The 19,447-nt window shown below is 52.3% G+C and overlaps 2 protein-coding genes across 4 annotated transcripts in view; both read left to right on the forward strand.

Annotated features, from left to right (window-relative positions):
- The window catches only part of Nisch (nischarin), a 35,955-nt gene extending 23,275 nt beyond the window's left edge, over positions 1-12,680 (forward strand). The window contains exons 14-22 of one of the 3 annotated variants that reach the window (XM_013346917.2): positions 2,877-3,001; positions 3,887-3,936; positions 5,803-7,206; positions 9,027-9,079; positions 9,110-9,429; positions 9,906-10,062; positions 10,424-10,552; positions 11,036-11,197; positions 11,441-12,680. In XM_013346917.2, coding sequence (XP_013202371.1) covers positions 2,877-3,001; positions 3,887-3,936; positions 5,803-7,206; positions 9,027-9,079; positions 9,110-9,429; positions 9,906-10,062; positions 10,424-10,552; positions 11,036-11,197; positions 11,441-12,051 — 3,011 coding nt within the window. In that variant the 3' untranslated portion in view covers positions 12,052-12,680. Of the gene's footprint in view, positions 1-2,876; positions 3,002-3,886; positions 3,937-5,802; positions 7,207-9,026; positions 9,430-9,905; positions 10,063-10,423; positions 10,553-11,035; positions 11,198-11,440 lie in introns of all 3 variants that reach the window. The other 2 variants (XM_013346916.2, XM_005348726.2) reach the window with 2 other exon arrangements.
- A 3,356-nt stretch (positions 12,681-16,036) lies between these two features.
- Stab1 (stabilin 1) overlaps positions 16,037-19,447 on the forward strand; it is a 28,861-nt gene continuing 25,450 nt past the window's right edge. The window contains exon 1 of the mRNA XM_005348730.3: positions 16,037-16,193. Within this exon, the coding sequence (XP_005348787.1) occupies positions 16,119-16,193 (75 nt within the window). The 5' untranslated portion in view covers positions 16,037-16,118. The remainder of the gene's footprint in view (positions 16,194-19,447) is intronic.

Genomic DNA, 19,447 nt, shown 5'->3' on the forward strand with positions numbered 1-19,447 from the left:
AGAGAGAGAGAGAGAGAGAGAGAGAGAGAGAGCGCGAGAGCGCGAGCACACATATGTGGACAGGCAAGTGAAGAACAAGGCTAAACACAGATCCTGGCTAGGCAGGAGGAATGAGTGTCTCCTCCAGGCCGCAACTGCCAGCAGCCCTCTACCTTGTGGTGGTGAAGTCTCTGCAGCCTGGGGCAAGCCTCATCTACCCCTTCCTTGGTGCCCTTTTACCCCTGGGTGCTCTGTAGTCTGTCCCCCTTTTCCCAGTCATTGGACACTGAGAGATGTTGTCACAGATTTATACCTCTTGTAAATAAACTCCAGTGGATGTCTTTGTGTGCACATCTCTTTCCTTTGGGCGAGAAATGACAAAGGTCAGACCCCTGTCTGAGGACTGCTGGTGTCCCCTATCCCATCTGCTGAGTGGCCCTTTCTGGCCACTTGTTTGTACAGGCATGGTCCAGGAAGGAAGTGGACAGACTGTCCTGTCTGCATTTCCTCATGCCCAAACAAGGCTGGGGTGGGGAGGTAATGGGTAGTGGCAAGAACATAATGCCTTTTTTTTTTCTTTTTGTCCTCACAAATGTGAGGCACCTACATATATGTTTGTTTGTTTGACCATGTGTTACTGGAGCTGGCCTGGGTGGACAGTAGTTTTTCTATGTGAGAACAGTTTTACTGACTTACCACGGTGGCTCCCAATCTAAAACACACTTGTGAAAAAAACTGTCGAGAAAACACTAGGCCTCTGGTCATCACAGCTGTTAGAGCAGTGGATTGTTGTGACTGAGAGGAGCCAGTGTCCAGGATGCCAGAATCCATTCTCCAGCCTTGTTGAGGGCCTGAGAGAAGGTTGTTGTAGAAGTGATTAGAAGCAGGCAGGCAGCTGAGTTCATGTTCCATCCTCCTGGCCATGAGATCTTGAGCACCATGCAGCACTTGGAAGCTCTGCAGCCTCTTCTGTTCTTTCAACCATAAGTGGACCCATCCCACTTCACCGATTCTAGGATGCGCACTTCCACCTATGACTTCTCTGAAATTGAGATGGCGTCTTTCAGTCAGTGGCGTCCCCTAGTTGCTGTCAGCCAGCTGGTAATCGTGATGGAATCGTGGGAAATCCTTCCGTGGACTTCTGCTATGACCAAGATGGCCCCTCCTCCACAGATCTTAGATTTGATGAACTGTGGTAAATAATGAGGTGCGCATGAGCTGATGCTGGGGAAGCGCTTAGCAGTGCTGAGACTCAACAGGACTGGTCAGTAGGGACGCTTTCCTTTATCTTGAGTTGGGGTTTTAGGGCAGTACCTCTAGGAACGTGGAGCTACTTGGGGAGAGAGACTACACCTATGGAAGAATGAGGTAGAACAGTTTGGGAATACGTTTAGGACTGTAGCAGAAAGATGGGTTGGGTTAAGATATTTCAGTAGCAGGGACAATATAAGCAAAGACCAGGGACGCTTGGTGCTTGGCTGTGTGCTTGTCCCCTTCCTCCCTCGCAGCCTCTGCAGCTTAGCTTCATGGGAGTATCTGGGCTTGGGCTGCCTGCTTACCCTTTGGGCAGAGAAGCTGGGCTGGTTGAATTGTTCTGTTCTAGGCAGCAGTCATGCTGGACAAGGTGTCCCAGGCTCTGAGGGTTCAGTCATTTAACTGGGCCGTGGTGGCTGTTCAGCAGCAAAGCCAGGCTGTGGAGGCAAGGCTCTTCTAGACCATCCTTTTGATGGTGGTGGTGTTTTATTTTTGTTGTTGTTGTTTGTTTGTTTGTTCTAGTTGTTTTTTAAGTGGGAAAGAGGGGTTTCCCTTACCTGGCTTGCAAACTCGAGTGAAATAATAGATCCAAGCAGCCTATTCATAGAAGACCTTGAGTATGGCTCAAATAATCGGTGCATCTCAAAGTACATGATTAGGACAGTCAGTGGGGCGCCCTGGTAAGGAAACCTGTGGGTTCAGGCTCCAGCTATATTCAGCAAGCCCTAGAAGAATCAAGTCTGCAAAGCCTGGCTTCTCGGTAAAGGGTCCTGTGCTTGGAGTTTGCAAGCCCTGCAGAGATACCAGATGAGGGCACAGGGTCATGTGTAGTCCTTTCTTTGTGTTCCAATATGTCCACAGCTATTGATAAGTAAAGTATATCACCAGATTGCTTCCCTGACAGGTGGACCAGCTTGTACCCCAGTGCCCACCTCTTTCTAGTTAGACTGGGCCAGGCTGCATGCTCTAACCATGCCATAGAAACAGAAAAAGTGGTCTTCTATTTCAATTTGTCTTTCTTTGTATAAGCATTGTTTTGCATGTTATATTCCATGGAGTGTCTTCATATTCTTTGCATTCTCACGGAGATTTCAAACAAGTTGTTCCCCATTTTTGTTTGTTTGTTTTTTTTTTTTGTTTTTGTTTTTCGAGACAGGGTTTCTCTGTGGCTTTGGAGCCTGTCCTGGAACTAGCTCTTGTAGACCAGGCTGGTCTCGAACTCACAGAGATCCGCCTGCCTCTGCCTCCCGAGTGCTGGGATTAAAGGCGTGCGCCACCATCGCCCGGCTGTTCCCCATTTTTGTAATCTGTAAGATCTTTAAGATATAGATCTTTGTTTATACTCTGAGCACATTTTTCTCTGCATTTCTCTGTGCGTTGTTTTGTCTGTCTATAGAGTGTACCTCTAGGGGTTTGGTCTTCATGATTCTCTCCCCTGCTTGTCTGCTCAGAAAGCCTCTTCCTGACAGTAGTGAGCAGCCACATGCTCGACCCTGAGTTACTGAATTACTGCATTTTACTCTGTGACCCGTATGATGGATGATTTGGGATCTGGCTAGTGCCCAGCCGTGCCATGTGCCCAGGACTTAGCTTCTTGTTGAACAGCTGCTCTTCCCGCCCACTTGCCTACCTCGTCTCTGCAGGAATCATGTTCGTACAGGAGGAGGCCCTGGCCAGCAGCCTCTCATCCACCGACAGTTTACCCCCTGAGGACCGGCCCATTGCCCAAGACTGTTCCGACTCCTTGGAATCTATCCCCACAGGACAGGTAAACGCCCTTGCCTGCTCCTGGGTACTATTTCCTCAAACCATGATGCTGCTGCATAATATTCTTCACAGTGGGGTGTGGCCTGGTGAGGGTATGGCATGTGTTGCAAGGGCTTCTGGGGGTACTTTGCATGACATGCAGTCTTTCTCTTAGATGTGGCTCTAATTGGGTCATCTTCATAGACCAGGTGCATAAGGATATGAGTTTGCCCTCCTCCACCCCAAGGAACAAGCAATACTGGGGCCCTGAGGGACAAGGAAGGTGGCATTCTTTGGATATACATGAGCTGGCTGTGCAAGGGGAATCTCCCCTAATGCCTAGCACCCTGAGGCCACTCTGTCCCTTCTCACGTCACCTTGGTGGTCTGAATAGTGAGACTATAATACCTTTTTTGTAACTGCTGTCCAGGCTTCTGGGGCCCATCTCTGTGTTCCTGGAAAATAGAAGAGGAAAATGAGTACCTGGTGCTATGTGCTCCACGCCTGGGCCTCCCTGTTCCCTGATCCCCACGCAGCAGGGCCATGGTCATGAGATGCTAAGACAGCTCACAGAGCTTTGTCCCCAGTACTCTATCTTAATGTTATAGGAGAGACAGAGACCTGGTCTCGGCACTGGGGGACCTTGCCAGGACCACCTTTCATCATGTCACTGTCTGGGGCCAGACCTCCATGGAAACAGGCTCTGACCCACAGTTGGGTGTGTAAGCTCAAGTCAGATGGGTGGGAAAGCCAGCCCTACTGAATGTTAGCAAGATAGCCAAATGAGCACTTCACCAAGTTCCAGAGCACACCCAGAGTGGAGGACAGAGGTGGCGAGGCAGCACCCAGTGAGCGCCAAGGAACAACTACCTGCAGCAGCTGAGGCTCACCTTCTCTCCTCTGTCAGGTGGCGTCTGAAGATTTAAGGGATGTGCCAGGAGCTGTTGGTGGTGCAAGGTAAGGAAGAGAGCCTTGTCTCTGGGGTAGACTGAACACCCAGTGGGCTTTGTTAGTAGCCTGTAGGTAGAAGTCTGTCTTTACTCCAGCACAGTTGAGAGGAGCTCCGTCTGTTTCCCCTCAGCTGTCTAGTGGACATTGTTTTACACTGGAGGTTGGCAAACCAGAGCCAACTTGGGCCATGGTCTGTTTTGTACTGTGAGCCAAGAATAAGTGTTCTCTCTCTGTTTGCAGTGGAACTTTTGTTGTTTTTTGAGATAGGGTCTCACTATGTAGCTCAAGCTGACCTCAAATTCATGACCCACCTCCTCCCTCAGCCTGAGTGTCAGGCACAGAAATAAACCACTCCACCTTGCTTGATTTTTTTGTTGTTGTTGCTGTTGTTGTTTTGTGTTTGTTTTTTGCCTTTGAGACTGTCCTGGAACTTGTTTGGTGGACCAGGCTGGCCTCGAACTCACAGAGATCTGCCTTTTTCTGCCTCCTATTGGCTGGGATTAAAGGTGTGTGCTACCCTGCCTGGGTGCTGCTTCTTTTTGTTGCTAATGTTTTTAAGATCTGTTTGTTTTTCTGGGCATGGTGATGCACTTCTTTAATCCCAGCACTCAAGAAAACAAAAGCAGCCGGGCGGTGGTGGCGCACGCCTTTAATCCCAGCACTCGGGAGGCAGACGCAGGCGGATCTCTGTGAGTTTGAGACCAGCCTGGTCTACAAGAGCTAGTTCCAGGACAGGCTCCAAAAAAACCACAGAGAAACCCTGTCTCGAAAAACCAAAAAAAAAAAAAAAAAAAAGAAAACAAAAGCAGACACATCTCTATAGGTTCCAGGATAGTCTAGTCTACACACCAAGTTCTAGAACAGCCAGTGCTACATAAAGAGATCCTGTCTGAAAACAAACAAAAAATCGTTTATTAATTTTAAGTGTTTATGAGTGTTTGCCTGCATGTATATGTTTAACTGCATATATGCATGTATGCTTGGTGCCTTTGGAGGCCAAGACAGGGCATCACATCTCCTGCAACTGGAGTTACAGGTGGTTATTAGCCACCGTGTGGGTGCTGAGAAACAAATCTAGATCCTCCGCGAGAACTTTTGAGTACATTTAACTGCTGAGCCGCCGATAAAGCCACTGATTATTGCATTCTTAAATTCCTGTTTAAACAAGATTACATGGATAGGGCTAGCACACACTTCAAGAAATGTTAGCTCCTTGGCCCTTTACAAGAGTTTGTGTTTGTTTGTTTGTTTGTTTGTTTGTTTGTTTGTTTGTTTGTTTTTGAGGCAGGATCTCTACATAGCCCTGGCTGGCCTGGGATTTACCATGTAGACAGACTAGCTTCAAAACTCACAGAAGTCCAAGTGGACTTCTGCCCAGTTCTGGGGTTAAATCATGCTCCACCATGCCTGGGTACAGAAGTATATTTCAATTTCTTATTCATGGCAGGGTTGTAGAGGTCATGAGGGACTGGAATTTAAATGTGATGGTCCTAGGACTCACCCAACTTGATTTATTGCCCTGGAAAGCCAGAATGTCCCTAAAGGTAGTCATTTTTCAACAAAGAGATTCACACCTTGGAGTACTTCATTGCCCATTGACACCTGGTAACATGCAAATGACAGAACTCTATGAGCACTTCTGTTGTGGAAGCTAGGTTGGTGAAGCAGGTGTGTGTTGGTGGATAGCTGTGCTCTGAGTATGGGGAAGCCTGAACTCAAGCTGGCTACCCATCCTAGTGGCAACTGCTTGAACAGGCTCAGCTCTGTGAGAGGTTTAGGAGACCATGGATTGGCTTCCCAGGATCAGAGTACTATGGCAGCCTAGGGAATAGGATGTTCCTCTGTCCCTGATCCCAGTCTCTTCTTGCACAGCCCAGAACATGCAGAGCCAGAGGTTCAGGTGGTGCCTGGGTCAGGCCAGATCATCTTCCTGCCCTTCACTTGCATCGGCTACACAGCTACCAACCAGGACTTCATCCAGCGTCTCAGCACACTGATCCGCCAGGCCATTGAACGGCAGCTCCCTGCCTGGATTGAGGCTGCCAACCAACGAGAGGAAGCCCAGGGTGAACAGGGTGAGGAGGAGGAAGAAGAGGAAGAGGAGGATGTTGCTGAAAACCGCTACTTCGAAATGGGACCCCCAGACATAGAGGAAGAGGAGGGCAGTGGCCAGGGAGAAGAGGAGGATGAGGATGAGGAAGATGAGGAAGCTGAGGAGGAGCGTCTGGCTCTCGAGTGGGCCCTAGGCGCTGATGAGGACTTCCTGCTGGAGCACATTCGCATCCTCAAGGTGCTGTGGTGCTTCCTGATCCATGTACAGGGCAGCATCCGCCAGTTTGCTGCCTGCCTCGTGCTCACTGACTTTGGCATTGCTGTCTTCGAGATCCCCCACCAAGAGTCACGAGGCAGCAGCCAACACATCCTCTCATCCCTGCGTTTCGTCTTCTGCTTCCCACATGGCGACCTCACTGAGTTTGGCTTCCTCATGCCAGAGCTGTGCCTGGTACTCAAAGTACGGCACAGCGAGAACACACTCTTCATCATCTCGGATGCTGCCAACTTGCATGAGTTCCATGCTGACCTGCGCTCCTGCTTTGCACCTCAGCACATGGCCATGCTGTGCAGCCCTATCCTCTATGGCAGCCACACAAGCCTGCAGGATTTCTTACGCCAGCTGCTCACCTTCTACAAGGTGGATGGTGGCTCTCAGGAGCGCAGCCAGGGCTGCTTCCCTGTCTACTTGGTCTACAGTGACAAGCGCATGGTCCAGACAGCTGCTGGGGACTACTCAGGCAACATCGAATGGGCCAGCTGCACACTCTGCTCGGCAGTGCGGCGCTCCTGCTGTGCGCCCTCTGAGGCCGTCAAGTCTGCTGCCATCCCCTACTGGCTGCTGCTCACTCCCCAGCATCTCAATGTCATCAAGGCCGACTTCAACCCCATGCCCAACCGAGGCACCCACAACTGCCGCAACCGCAATAGCTTCAAGCTTAGCCGTGTACCGCTCTCCACTGTGCTGCTAGACCCCACTCGCAGCTGCACCCAGCCACGGGGAGCCTTTGCTGATGGCCATGTCCTTGAGCTGCTGGTTGGCTACCGCTTTGTTACTGCCATCTTTGTGCTGCCCCATGAGAAATTCCACTTCCTGCGAATCTACAATCAGCTTCGGGCCTCCCTGCAGGATCTGAAGACTATTGTCATCTCCAAGAAGCCTACATCCAGGCCAAGATCCCAAAGTTCCCTCTTGGATGGTCAGCGTGCCAAGGGCAGGACCAGGTGAGACTAGCACAGACTTAGGGCATGGGATTGGCTTGGGTGTAGTCTCTGGGCACTTGTACTTTAGGGGAGTCACCCCTTTATTTTCCCCTTTTCCCTGGCTCCTCTCCAGCACTGACCACCCTCAGCCCGTACTCCAGATCAACAGAAGCTTAAAAGCAGCCCAGGCAAGCTGTCCCATGCAGGGCAGGTTAAGGGAGCCAGTCCTGTCTTCACTTTGTCCCTGGTCCTACCACTGTCCTCTCATGCCCAAGCATGGTTTCTGGGTACCATCTTCCTCCTCCACTCCCCAGGGGTCTCATCCACTGGCTGTCTCTGTCAGCTCAGGTCTGCTCCAGGAACCCCATTCCTGAAAGCAGCTTCCAAGCTTAATTTTTGGTATCACACACAAAGCCCTTCTCAGGAAGGGCTGAGGTGGATCTACTGGAAGCCCCTCCCAAAGGACCTTCTGAAGACCAAGGTGTTAGGGTAGGTCATCTTATCTTCAGGGGAAATCGAGGTGCTTAGCAGGAAGGATCAAGCAGCTAGAGCTTCTTCTCATGTGTCCTCTCCTTGAGAGTGCCCCTGGTCTCCGTTGTGGAATTTCCCCACCTGGGGTCAGGGCACGAATCTAATAGTTTGTGTTCTCTAGCCTGGAGAATGCCGAAACCCTGTCTTCACCTCTGGCTCTCCTTAGCATCTCCTGGGTCATCTCGCTCAGTCACCGGCTAATGATCCAAACGACTTCCAGCTCCTACAGCTGACTTCCAGCCCCTGTTCTACCTGTACAGAAGTGGCTGTCCTCACATTTCCCCTCACCATGTAAAGCTTAGTTAGTATGCACCTTGTCCTCCTTCCGAGTTACCACAAGCCTGGCTGGCTACTGGGACTACTGCAGAAACCAGACCCCATAAAGATGTATCTGCACACCCAGCAGCTTCATGGGTATTTGATCAAATACAAGATCATGGCCCCAGGGATTACAGCAGTTGGACTGATCTGACGGATTGAGAGGGCAACATCCACCCCCTTTGCTGGGTATGGCCCTATGGATTGAATGCTGGAGATCCCAGCTCCCATGAACTTCAGGTTTCTGAGTTGGTCTTATGACTGGGATAGACCAGTGACATTCCAGCATGGCCATGTGCAGTGGTGGTTGAGAAAGCTAAGTGCCTGGGCCACCTAAAGACATCCTCCCAAACCAACCGAGGAGTGTTTTTGAGTTTTGGTTCTTTCCTCTACTAGCCTATACACACCCAGGTTCTAACTTGGGTTCTTGCGTAAGTACTCTAGGGTAGCGTTTCTAACACATCTGATACCTTGCTCCCAAGTCATAACCCTGAAGTGGCCTTTCTGATGTCTTTGCAGTGCTTTCAAAATGGACTTCCAGGGCTGGAGAGATGGCTCAGTGATTAAGAGCACTGGCTGCTTCTCCAGAGGACCCTGGTTCAATTCCCAGCACCCACATGGCAGCCGCAACTGTCTATAACTCCAGTTCCAGGGGATCTGACACCTTCACACCAACGCACTTAAAATAAAGTTAAATATGTTTTTTAAAAAAAAAATAAACTGAGTCCATGAGCCAAAGCCTTTATTACATGTCTATGGTCAGCTCAGCCCTGGGTGGGAGGTCTGCTCTGCCCCCATCTGCTGAAGAACAGGGCCTGCCTGACACTTTCCCTCTGTTGTGTGGTCCTCCCACGAAAAACCTGATGAAGTAGGTCTCCCAGTGCCTCCAAGGGTAGCACATGGCATATAGTTGACCTTTACACTCTGATGTGCATGGATAGGAATCTCTGTGGGTTCACATGTTTATTTGGCATTTCTTGGGTCACTGGGAGATGTAGTGATGAGCAGCGACCACAGGAGGCCCCAGCAGAAGCTCCAGCTCCAGTTCCTGCTGCAGCTCCGGCTCCAGCTCCAGTTCCTGCTGCAGCTCCGGCTCCAGCTCCAGTTCCTGCTGCAGCTCCGGCTCCAGCTCCAGTTCCTGCTGCAGCTCCGGCTCTAGCTCCAGTTCCTGCTGCAGCTCCAACTCCTGCAGAGGCTCCAGCTCCAGCAGAGGCACAAGCAGAGACCCTGGCACAAGCTGAGGCCCCTGCCCAGTACCCAAGCGAGCGCCTGATCCAGTCCACATCTGAGGAGAATCAGATCCCTTCTCACTTGCCAGTCTGCCCGTCACTCCAGCACATTGCCAGTCTTCAGGGGAGCGCCATCATCGATCTCTTCCACAACAGCATTGCTGAGGTATTGGCCCAGGCGCTGCTCTTGCTGCCTGGCACTTTTGTGGGGAAAGCTTTAGGCTCTGCTGTGCTACCAGTCAGTCTGAGGGTAGAGCAGGGTTTGTGTGGGGACATCCTTAGGTCCCAGATTTCTCTGACATCATGTGGTCATCATCTCCACCTGCTCACAGGGTTGAGGATCTGGTCAAATGGTCTGCCACTCACCTCCCAACCAGGTGTGCCCTGTCATATCTAACTCTGTGTAGCCCTGGTGCAGGCACAAACACCTCCTTTTCTCACCTCTTCTCTGCTCTGAGTTTGCTTGCGATGAGCTCCCTGTCCCTCCTCATCCGAGTCCATGAGCAGTTTCTAAGACCAGGAGTCACCACAGTAGAAGGCGGGCACAGATGGAGTCTGCACTCAAGTGTGGTCTCGGAGGAAGGAAGGTGTGGCCTGCCTCACTCCATTCTACAGGCTCCCACATTGCTCCCCTGTACCCAGGTTGAAAACGAGGAGCTGAGGCACCTCCTGTGGTCCTCAGTGGTATTCTACCAGAGCCCAGGCCTGGAGGTGACCGCCTGTGTGCTGCTCTCCACCAAGGCTGTGTACTTCGTGCTGCATGATGGCCTCCGCCGCTACTTCTCAGAACCACTCCAGGGTAGGTACTCCGGCCTGCAGGGGCAGGATAAAAGCCAGCTGTGGACTTGGGTGGCAGCTCTGTGCTCAGAGTCCCTCATCTGAGGAAGGGGTGACAGCAGTACTTCCCTAAGGTTAGATATGGGTATGCCATGCCAAGGAGTGCTTGGGCACTGACTGTCACGTGCAGGGATATGATAGCCTCTGCCTCTTGGATCTCAGTGGGAGTCTCATCCAGTGATTTGGTGACTCCGCTGAGCTGATGATGCTGGTACCCACACCAGGTCTCTTGAAGTCCTCCATGCGTGCAGGTGGTGGTGGCTCCTTGCCAGGTGACACTCCCACTGGACATTTTTAACCTTGGCCTTTTCTCTCCACCACAGATTTCTGGCATCAGAAAAACACAGACTATATCAACAGTCCTTTCCACATCTCTCAGTGCTTTGTGTTCAAGCTCAGTGACCTGCAGTCAGTCAATGTTGGCCTTTTCGACCAGTACTTCCGGCTGACTGGTAAGTGACCCAGTGTGGTTTGCCACAGTTTGGGTGAAGGCCAGTGTCGTCAGTGGGCCTCTACCTCGAACACATGGGTGCATTATCACTAGACATATGTGTCCACTCACAAGTCAGGTACTCGGGTGGGAGGAAGCGGCTCCAGGAACTGCTGAGATGGCAGGACTCCCATACCAGGGTTTATAGACGTGGGGGGCGGGTATGCAGGAGCCAGCCAACCCGAACTGCAGTAGAGTGGGCCCTCAGCCTAGGGGCAGGATGTTTCTGACTCACACTTCCTGAAGAGAGAAAGCTAAGTTCTTCCCCTAATGCCTCTATCCCTTCCAGAAAAACGTCTCAGCCCTTCCTGCCTGAGATATAGCCACTTCCCTGGGTTCATGATGCCCTCCTACACGGACCCTCTGGGTCCTGGTTTTCTGGGCAGGGACTTTGCAGGGGATGGGAGTGGTGGCCTGTACCTGTGACCAGCCCCTTCTTGTGCAGGTTCCTCCCCAGCGCAAGTGGTCACATGCTTGACTCGTGACAGCTACCTGACACACTGCTTCCTCCAGCACCTCATGCTCGTGCTGTCCTCGCTGGAGCGCACGCCCTCACCCGAGCCTGTTGACAAGGACTTCTACTCAGAATTTGGGGACAAGAACACAGGTATCCTGTCCACCCCAGAGCCCTCACTGCATCTGTCTCTAGCCTTGCCCTTCTCTGCCGAGCTGGCCAGGGCTTTATGTGGGCCTCTTCCATGGCTGATTCCATCCAGGAGGTAGCTCTCAGCCCTGGAGCACCCTTAGCTACCTCTCATTTAGAGTCTAGGGCTGGTGTGGGGCTGCTGTTGCTTCTAACCCCACCAAAGGCTAGCTCAGGCTACAGCCCTAATGTCATCTCTTCCTGTAGGAAAAATGGAGAACTATGAGCTGATCCACTCCAGCCGTGTCAAGTTCACCTACCCTAGTGAGGAAGAGGTTGGGGACCTGACCTATATCGTGGCACAGAAGTTGGCTGATCCTGGAAAGGCTCCATCCCTCAGCATCTTACTGTATATTCAGGCCTTCCAGGTGGTCACACCAAAGCCTGGACGGAACAGGGGCCCACTGCGCCCCAAGACACTCCTGCTCACCAGTGCTGAGATCTTTCTCCTAGATGAGGACTATATCCACTATCCGTTGCCTGAATTTGCCAAAGAGCCACCACAGAGGGACAGATACCGGCTAGATGATGGCCGCCGTGTCCGGGATTTGGACCGGGTACTTATGGGCTACCAGCCCTACCCACAGGCCCTCACTCTTGTGTTTGATGACATGCAGGGTCACGACCTCATGGGCAGCGTCACCCTGGACCACTTTGGGGAAATGCCAGGTTATCCTGGCAGGGCTGGCCAGGGCCGGGAGGTCCAGTGGCAGGTGTTTGTCCCCAGTGCTGAGAGCCGAGAAAAGCTCATCTCACTGCTAGCACGTCAGTGGGAAGCCCTTTGTGGCAGGGAGCTACCTGTGGAGCTCACTGGCTAGTGCAGGCCACAACAACCCTGGCCACCTGTTGTGTGTGGTCTGGTCTGGTGCCCGTGGGGGCAAGGAAGCAGGCCTTCTGTGTTCCTTTTACGGTGTTCCCCCTCCCTGGATTCTATACATTGATTGCCTGTGGCCCCCATACAGCACCCACAGAGAATGTGAACATGTGTGTTGTGTTCATTCTTCCTAATGCTGGGAAGAAGTATGCCAGCCCCACCAGAGTGTCCTTGTGCCGTCAGCCTCCCTTGTGCCTGCCTCTGACATGGTACGGCCAGGCACACAACATTGTTTGTCCGTGATTGTGATGCTCTTGTGAATGCGTGGCTCTGTGAACCTGGTAACCTCCACCTCCTTTCCTAGAGTGTTGAGTCCAGTCCTCTGTTGCTGTTGTTGTGGGCATTTTGCTGCTAATTACAAAGCTGGTAGCAGAATACACAATGGAAGCTCCCATTTTGTGGGCTTTTCCAAAATGGAGGCTTCCTCAGGTCCAGACAAGAGGAAGTCTTATGGGGAGTTCCCAGGCCGTGGGGCCAAGAGGAGCTGGTGCAGGGGACGTAGAGCTGCCAGCACCAAGCGTAATTCCTGTTGCCTATTTTCTCTATTCTAATAAAGTGGAGTTTGACACAGTCTGGGTCTTCTAGGTCAAAGATAACTGGGGCTTCAACCAAGGGCATGGTCAGTATGGAGGAGACTACAGACGGGGGGGGGGGGGGAGCTCTGGATAGGGCCATGTTTGACTGTGGTCAAACCTGGAGCCAGGCAATGAATAATCCACACAGTTCTTCGGGGCCCCCCTCCAATAGTAGTCCACCTCTTCCCCTTCCTCCGTGTGTCCTGCATCTGGGTCTCGCCCACTTGAAGCTTTAGTCTAAGGGTAAGGCCTGGAGACTGGGGTTGCTAATTTGTGTACGACCAGGGATCTGATGAAGATGGCCTGTGAGTGGCAGTAGGAAGTGGACTGGGCGATGGACAGTGGCAAGAAGAGCCTCCGGCTCATCTCTGCCTGTAGTCAGGTTGAAAGTCAGCAGCTACCTGAGGGACCCTGCAAAGTAGGACCCCAGGTTTCATGGATGGTCAACCCCTGAGTCCCACCCTTCCTCCACCGTTTCCCACTACTAGAGCAGGGCCTGTTCCCCACTCGCCTCATCTGGTCAGGTTCTACACTGCTGCTCCCCAGTTCGTTAGTCTAGTGGTGGGTTTTTGTTTTCTTTTTTTTTTTTTTTCTTTTTCTTTTTTGCTGTCGTCAGAGTAAATCCTAGCATGGAGACCCTGCTGCCCTCAGAAAGGGTGTGAGTGTAGAGGAAAGAGAAGGAAGTCAAAAAGTTCCCAGAAAAGGGCTTCTCACTCTTAATGCCCACCAGCCAGACCTCCAAGGCCAGCCTAGCCCTACACACTGGCAGGATGGGACCTGCCAAGGAAGAGCAGGAAAGTATGTGGCCCTGGGCGCCAGGACCACACAGCATCCACTCAAGTGGAAGGGGGTGATGGTGCAGCTGTCCTAGGGTTTTATTGCTGCGAAGAGACACTACGACCACAGCAGCTCCTAATGGGAAGCATTAGATTGGGGCTGGCTTACAGCTACCATCATGGCGGGAAGCACAGCAGCTTGCAGGCAGGTATGCTAGCGACAATTGAGAGTCAAATCTGTCACAGAATCAGGGAGAGCTGTGAGGCACCGGCCTGGTTTGAGCGTCTGACACACCTGCTCCAACAAGGCCACACACACACCTATAACCCTAATGTAAGCAGGAGGCTGAGGCAGGATGGTGAGAGCCCAGCCAGCCTGGAGTAGACAGCAAGACCCTTGTTTTAAAAAAAAAAAATTAAAAAGCTAGGCTTGGTGACTCAGGCCTATAATCCCAGGAAGGTCAAGCGTCTGAGACCAGTTTGAGCTATGCTGTAAATTCTAAGGAAGTTTGTTTCAGAGAGGGGAGGAAGAGGAAGGGGCCAGGGAGAAACAGAAAATACAGCAAGTAAGAGAGAGCAGTAACAAGTAGCCGCGCCTCCCACTCTCCTCCTGGGGGAGCCTGGATCCGAAGCATAAACTCAGCTCAACTCCCCGGGGTTCTGAGCCTGCATCCTCTAACAATAACAGGAATAGTAAAACAACTATCTTCATTTTATTCTGTGTCTCTTTTACACATCTGTACTGGCCAAGATGGTACCCCGGCTCTTTCTCAGCTGACACTCCAGGGGCTACAAAAAATGAACTAGAAAATAGGACAGTGGCCGCTGATGGCCAGTGCTGAGGGGGATGAAACCAAGCCCTGGGTTGCCTGGAAGCCTGGGGTCGGGTCACGGAAGTGCTCTGAACCGTCATATAAAGGAAGACCAGAGCTGGGGTGTAGACAGCAAAGCACCTGCAGCCCGACACACAGCCGTAAACTAGTGAAATGTAGCAGAATTTATTAGAGCAAAGAAAACCTAATTCTTTAATCAGGCAGCACTGAGAAGAACAGTAGCTGGACAGACCCAAACCACACAAGACTTAGAGGAGACAGAAAGGCACAGAGAACATTTAAATTAGGCTTGGGTGGCAGCTAAGGTCCCTTACACATGCTGCAATTGAGATCCAAGTGCCTGGTCTTTTGGGTACAGCAAGAGATTTTAGTCCAAACAATGGCTTCAACACCAGACCCCACACTTGCCTGGAAGGGAAGCAGCAGGTACCCTGGAGCTTTTTGTTTTTTGTTTTATTTTTCGAGACAGGAATTCTCTCTGTAGCTTTGGAGCCTGTCCTGGAACTCACTCTGTAGCCCAGGCTGACCTCGAACTCGCAGAGCTCTGCCTGCCTCTGCCTCTGAGTGCTGGGATTAAAGGCCTGCGCCACCAGCACCCGGCTCCCTGGAGCTTACTTTAAGAGAAAAGCCCCAGCTGGCCAAGAAGCAGAATAGAAAAATTTTACAGGAATGTGGGAAACACAAAAGTCCAGTCAAAGCCCCATACACATTAAAGCCAAGTGTTGGTGGTGCACTCCTTTAATCCCGCCACTCAGGAGGCAGAGACAAGTGAATATCCGAGTTTGAGACGAACCTGGTCCTCAGAGCAAATTCCAGGACAGCCAGCGCTACGCAGAGAAACCATGTCTCGGAAAACAAAACAAAAGCAAACCCCAAAAAACTTGAGTATTTTAGTAAGTGATGACTGAGAAGCCTACACACGTGTTCTTGAATGTGCTGTAATTCTTTAACACTACTTTTTAGTAAAACCTCACTTCTAGTTCATACTGGCCACTCCTGAAATTCTTTTCTACTTTGAACCTATGAATTACGGGTTTGCCTAAGTGGATATCCCTAAAAGATTAAAGAAACTCCTTAGGCTGTGGAGCTGTGGCTGTCAGTCACCTCTGACATCTGAGCAGAGCTGGAGACATCACAGAAACCCACCACAGGCATAGAAAGGATTGATGTGTGGCAGGCAGTGGGGGGAGGGCAGGCAGTCGGGGGAGGGGGACCTGTAGAGCCGGGCTGATGTGGGGGCCATGAGGGCCAAGAGTGGTGCAGGCTGGTGAGGGAAGAACAATGTGGGGGGCTAGCCTGGCCCTAACACTTCCCCCTACTGATGTTGGGGGGAAAGAGTGAGGCAGCTGGTCCAGGGGCAGCCAGCCCAGAACAGGGGCCACCCTACTACCTCCTAGCCAAGCCAGCCACCAGAACCCCAAAGGCTCTGAATGAAAACCCGGCTTGACAGAAGCAGGAAAATTGTTTATCGGTGTTTGAATTTGCTTCAGAATCTCCCCTAGGCCCCAGGCAGGTGGCTGATGGTTGCTTTGGACCTCCAGACTGTGATGTCAGGATCCTGGGCCAGGAAGGCCTGAACTGGGCCCAGGTCGTCCACGTGGGGGTCAGTGGCCAGCGTCTTCCCTTCCGCCTGCAGGCTGCTGATACGCAGGAGGAAATCCTGGTGGGTTCCTGTGGGGGTGAGCTGACGGATAGCTTTTAAAGCGACTGCTCACCCACCCTGTCCTGCCTCCTTCCTCATGCCTGCCTCTTGGAGCTCACGCACGGCCTGCCACTGCAACTTCTGTCTCCACACAGTTTTTCTCTCAGACAGCGGATCTGCCTACCATGGCAGAATCCAGGATTCTCCTTTTGTTTTTGATCTTCTGCCTGGCAGGCTCCAACTTCATCGGAGGGCAGAGGGTGAGTGGAATCAGTCTCAGGGACCAGGGAGGGAGCGTGCATAGCTGGTGCGTGTATGGGGTGGGTGCTATCAAAGCAGCTGGTACCTGTCTGACGTCCATGAGGGCCCAGGTTGCCAGGCTGTTGTCCCACCTCCCCAGGCTGAAGTCTGTGGCTGTTCTACCTGAAGTTCAAGGCTACAGCAGCTTGGTCTCCTCTATGTTTGACAAACTGTGTACTATGTATGGGCAGCCATCCTGGGTTCCCCAGCCTGTGAGTGAGCGGGAACAGAGCAAGCCCCATCCTCCTGGCCTCCCCACCCAGACTGAGGCCATCGTCTATGTGGTCCTTACCTGGGACTTTTTAGATGTGATCACTACCCAGCTTCTGGGAATTCTAACTGGAGAGACTCATTCAGAACCTGGCCACACGTGTGCCTGTGACCAGCTCTGAGCCTGTCTTAGGTCTCAGAACTGCCCCTGGCCAGCCCTGGGCATGGCCCCTTCAGTCTTTACAACCTCTGGCCAGCTTGTTCTGTTCTTTTGTTGGGCATCCAAGGCTAGTGAAGGATGGCTACAAGCTTCCCCCACTACAACCACAGTCTAGACCGCAGCCTGTGATTCCTGCTCAGGCCTGCAAGTCCCCATGTGGGTGCACCGAGCGGATAAGAGGTCCCTGCAGCCAAGAGTGCCAGGCTGCTGTTCCTGTTCCTAAGTCTCCCCATCCCATGGTAGGGAGGCTGCTGCTTGGGCTTTGGGAAGAGCTCCATACCCTGACTGCAGAGACTGAGCTTTGGATCTGTAGCTGGACAAGGGAGATTCCCTTGTGAGACCAAGTTCATCTGTTTCTTGAGCAGTTTCAAAATTTCCTGTGGTAGAGAGGGGATCTGCCACCAGGTAGCCGTGGGGCTCTCTGTCTTTACACTCCCTGTGGTTCCATGGGGGGAGAAATGATTTCAGGGCCAGGCCAGGGCTGGGAGGGGCAGGTGGGACACCGGGGGAGCATGATGGTGGAAAAACCACCAGCTCCTGGGGTGTGTCTGGCTGGAAATCACCTTGTCACCTGTGTTCTGGGCAGTGGGGACAGAGGTTAGTGAGAGACCTCAGCTTGGAGGGCTTGTTGATTGTTTATTTATTTGTTTGTTTGTTTGTTTTGTCAGACTTGGTATAGTTCTAGACAGTCCTGAGTCTGTAATTCTGGGACTGGGGCCCAGCCAGCCTGGACCAGAGAAGAGGTCCTGAGGCCCCTGTAGTAGAAATGTGTGACTTCCTCTCGCAGTCACTCATCCTATAAGCGTGAGACACACGCTGCAGCCAGGAACGGGGAAAGGCACCCCTGGGTCACACAGCCAATGAAGATGATGGCAATAGGGCTTGGCACTGCAGGCTTGGGAAGTGGAGGCGCCCAAGCTCCCTGAGGGGAGGATCTTAGCATATGTCCATCTAGAAGCCCAGGGACTACTTGGTATCGGCATAAACCTGGGGTCCACTGTCAAGGTACAAAAGCAGGGGCATCGCCAAGCCCCCAGCTCTGTCCAGTCTCCTGTAATCCAGAGGAGCGGGGCTGGGGACAGCTCAGGAGCCCTTCCTGCCTTATGGGGTTTAGGTTCTAGGCTGTCAACCTAGAGCATCTTCAGGACCTTGGTCCCAGCTTGGGGAGTTTCTTTCGCCTTACTATTGGGCTTAATAGCTCATGTCTCTTCGGCTTCCCCAGCAGCACCTGCGCAGGAGACAGATACTGTAAACTCAACCCTGAACTGAGTACTCTAGCAGGTCCCAAGGTGCCCCCCAGAAAGCTGAAGTCCAACCCCATCCCTCTCAGCTGGATCAAGGCCGATTTGAATGCCTGTCTAGGGTGTGGTCCCGGGAGAGGTGCTGATTTGGCAGTTGGCTTATCTACACGTCACCACTTCACACACGCTCACAAAGCTCCAGCTCCCCCACCCCCCTCCGCCCTCCCTCACTCTGAGTGACCCATTACCCAAGCCCGGCAGAGCATCCTAGTGTCCGGATCCGAATGGCGGCCTCACTGCAACCTCTGCCTGCCTCTGCCTCGGCAAGTGGTTTGGAGGGCCCCGCTGTCAGCCAGCACAGGCCCTGAACCTGAGCCTAAGTCGTTCAGTTTCCCAGCTGTGCCCTGGTTCTGCAAAGACGGACTTTGTGATGACGAATCCAAACCTAACATCAGGACCCAAACAGCCAGTTCTGAGGTTGTGCTGAGTAACTTCCCTCTTGCTAGACCGCAGAGCTGAGCAGAAATCACAGCAGCAGGGATGGGCGCCTGGGACTTTGTACTCCCCCAAAGAAAGTGTTTTTCCTTTTCTCTGGTTTTGGGAAGTCACTCATGTGTAGCTCATTTTAGGAGAGGGATTCTGGGTGCACCCCCTTTGCAGTACTGTGTGGTCAGCAGTTTCAAGAAGAGAACATGTGGCTTCTCCAAGCCGTTCCTTCTCCGAGCCTGTCACTCACAGCTAGGAGCTCGGTCTGCCCTCCAGGGTACAGCCTGTAGCTTCTCTTTGGCCCTAAAGGTGTCCTCAGTGGAGGTCAGTGGAGGACTGCTGTCTCTGCCTGGGACGACAGGATGGAGGCAGGAAGGGCCTCTTCACACCTTCCACCCCCACCAGCATGACACCCTCAAGTGATGCCCTCACCCACCCCGCCCCGCCCCACCTCTGCCCGGACTCAGGTCTCTACACAGTACCCCTTTAAAGCACTCACTGAAGCCAAGTGTGGTAACTCACACTTACAATAGGTGGACATGGAGGTAGGAGGGGCAGAAAGTCAAAGCCAGCCTGAGGCTACATAAGACATGCAATATAAACATATATGAAAGCTTTAAGAAATAAATTTACCGGGTGATGGTGGTGGTATATGTATTTAGTCCTAGCAGTCAGGAGACAGAGGCAGGTGGATCTCTGAGTTCAAAGCCCCAGCTCTGCTCACCCAAGCTTAGCTGACTGTTGTCAGCCTGGCCCCCAGCTGCTCCCCCATCTCTTGCTGCTGTGCAGGTCACACGTGGTCATTGCTCTCTTTCATCCCAGCCTTGGCTCTGTTGCCCCTTCAACCAGACACTGACTCTGGCCAACTCTCTTACAACCTTCAGGTTCAAGTCGTGGGAGTAGTTTCAGTAGTCAGCATGGCACAGCTGGGACTCACCTGGGAAGGGGGTCTCAGTGAAGGATTGCCTAGGTCAGGCTGGCCTGTGTGTGTTTGTGGATGCCTAGGTCAGGCTGGCCTGTGTGTGTTTGTGGATGCCTAGGTCAGGCTGGCCTGTGT

The sequence above is a fragment of the Microtus ochrogaster genome, chromosome 6 (assembly GCF_000317375.1).
Source record: "Microtus ochrogaster isolate Prairie Vole_2 chromosome 6, MicOch1.0, whole genome shotgun sequence".
NCBI classification, from domain to species: domain Eukaryota; kingdom Metazoa; phylum Chordata; class Mammalia; order Rodentia; family Cricetidae; genus Microtus; species Microtus ochrogaster.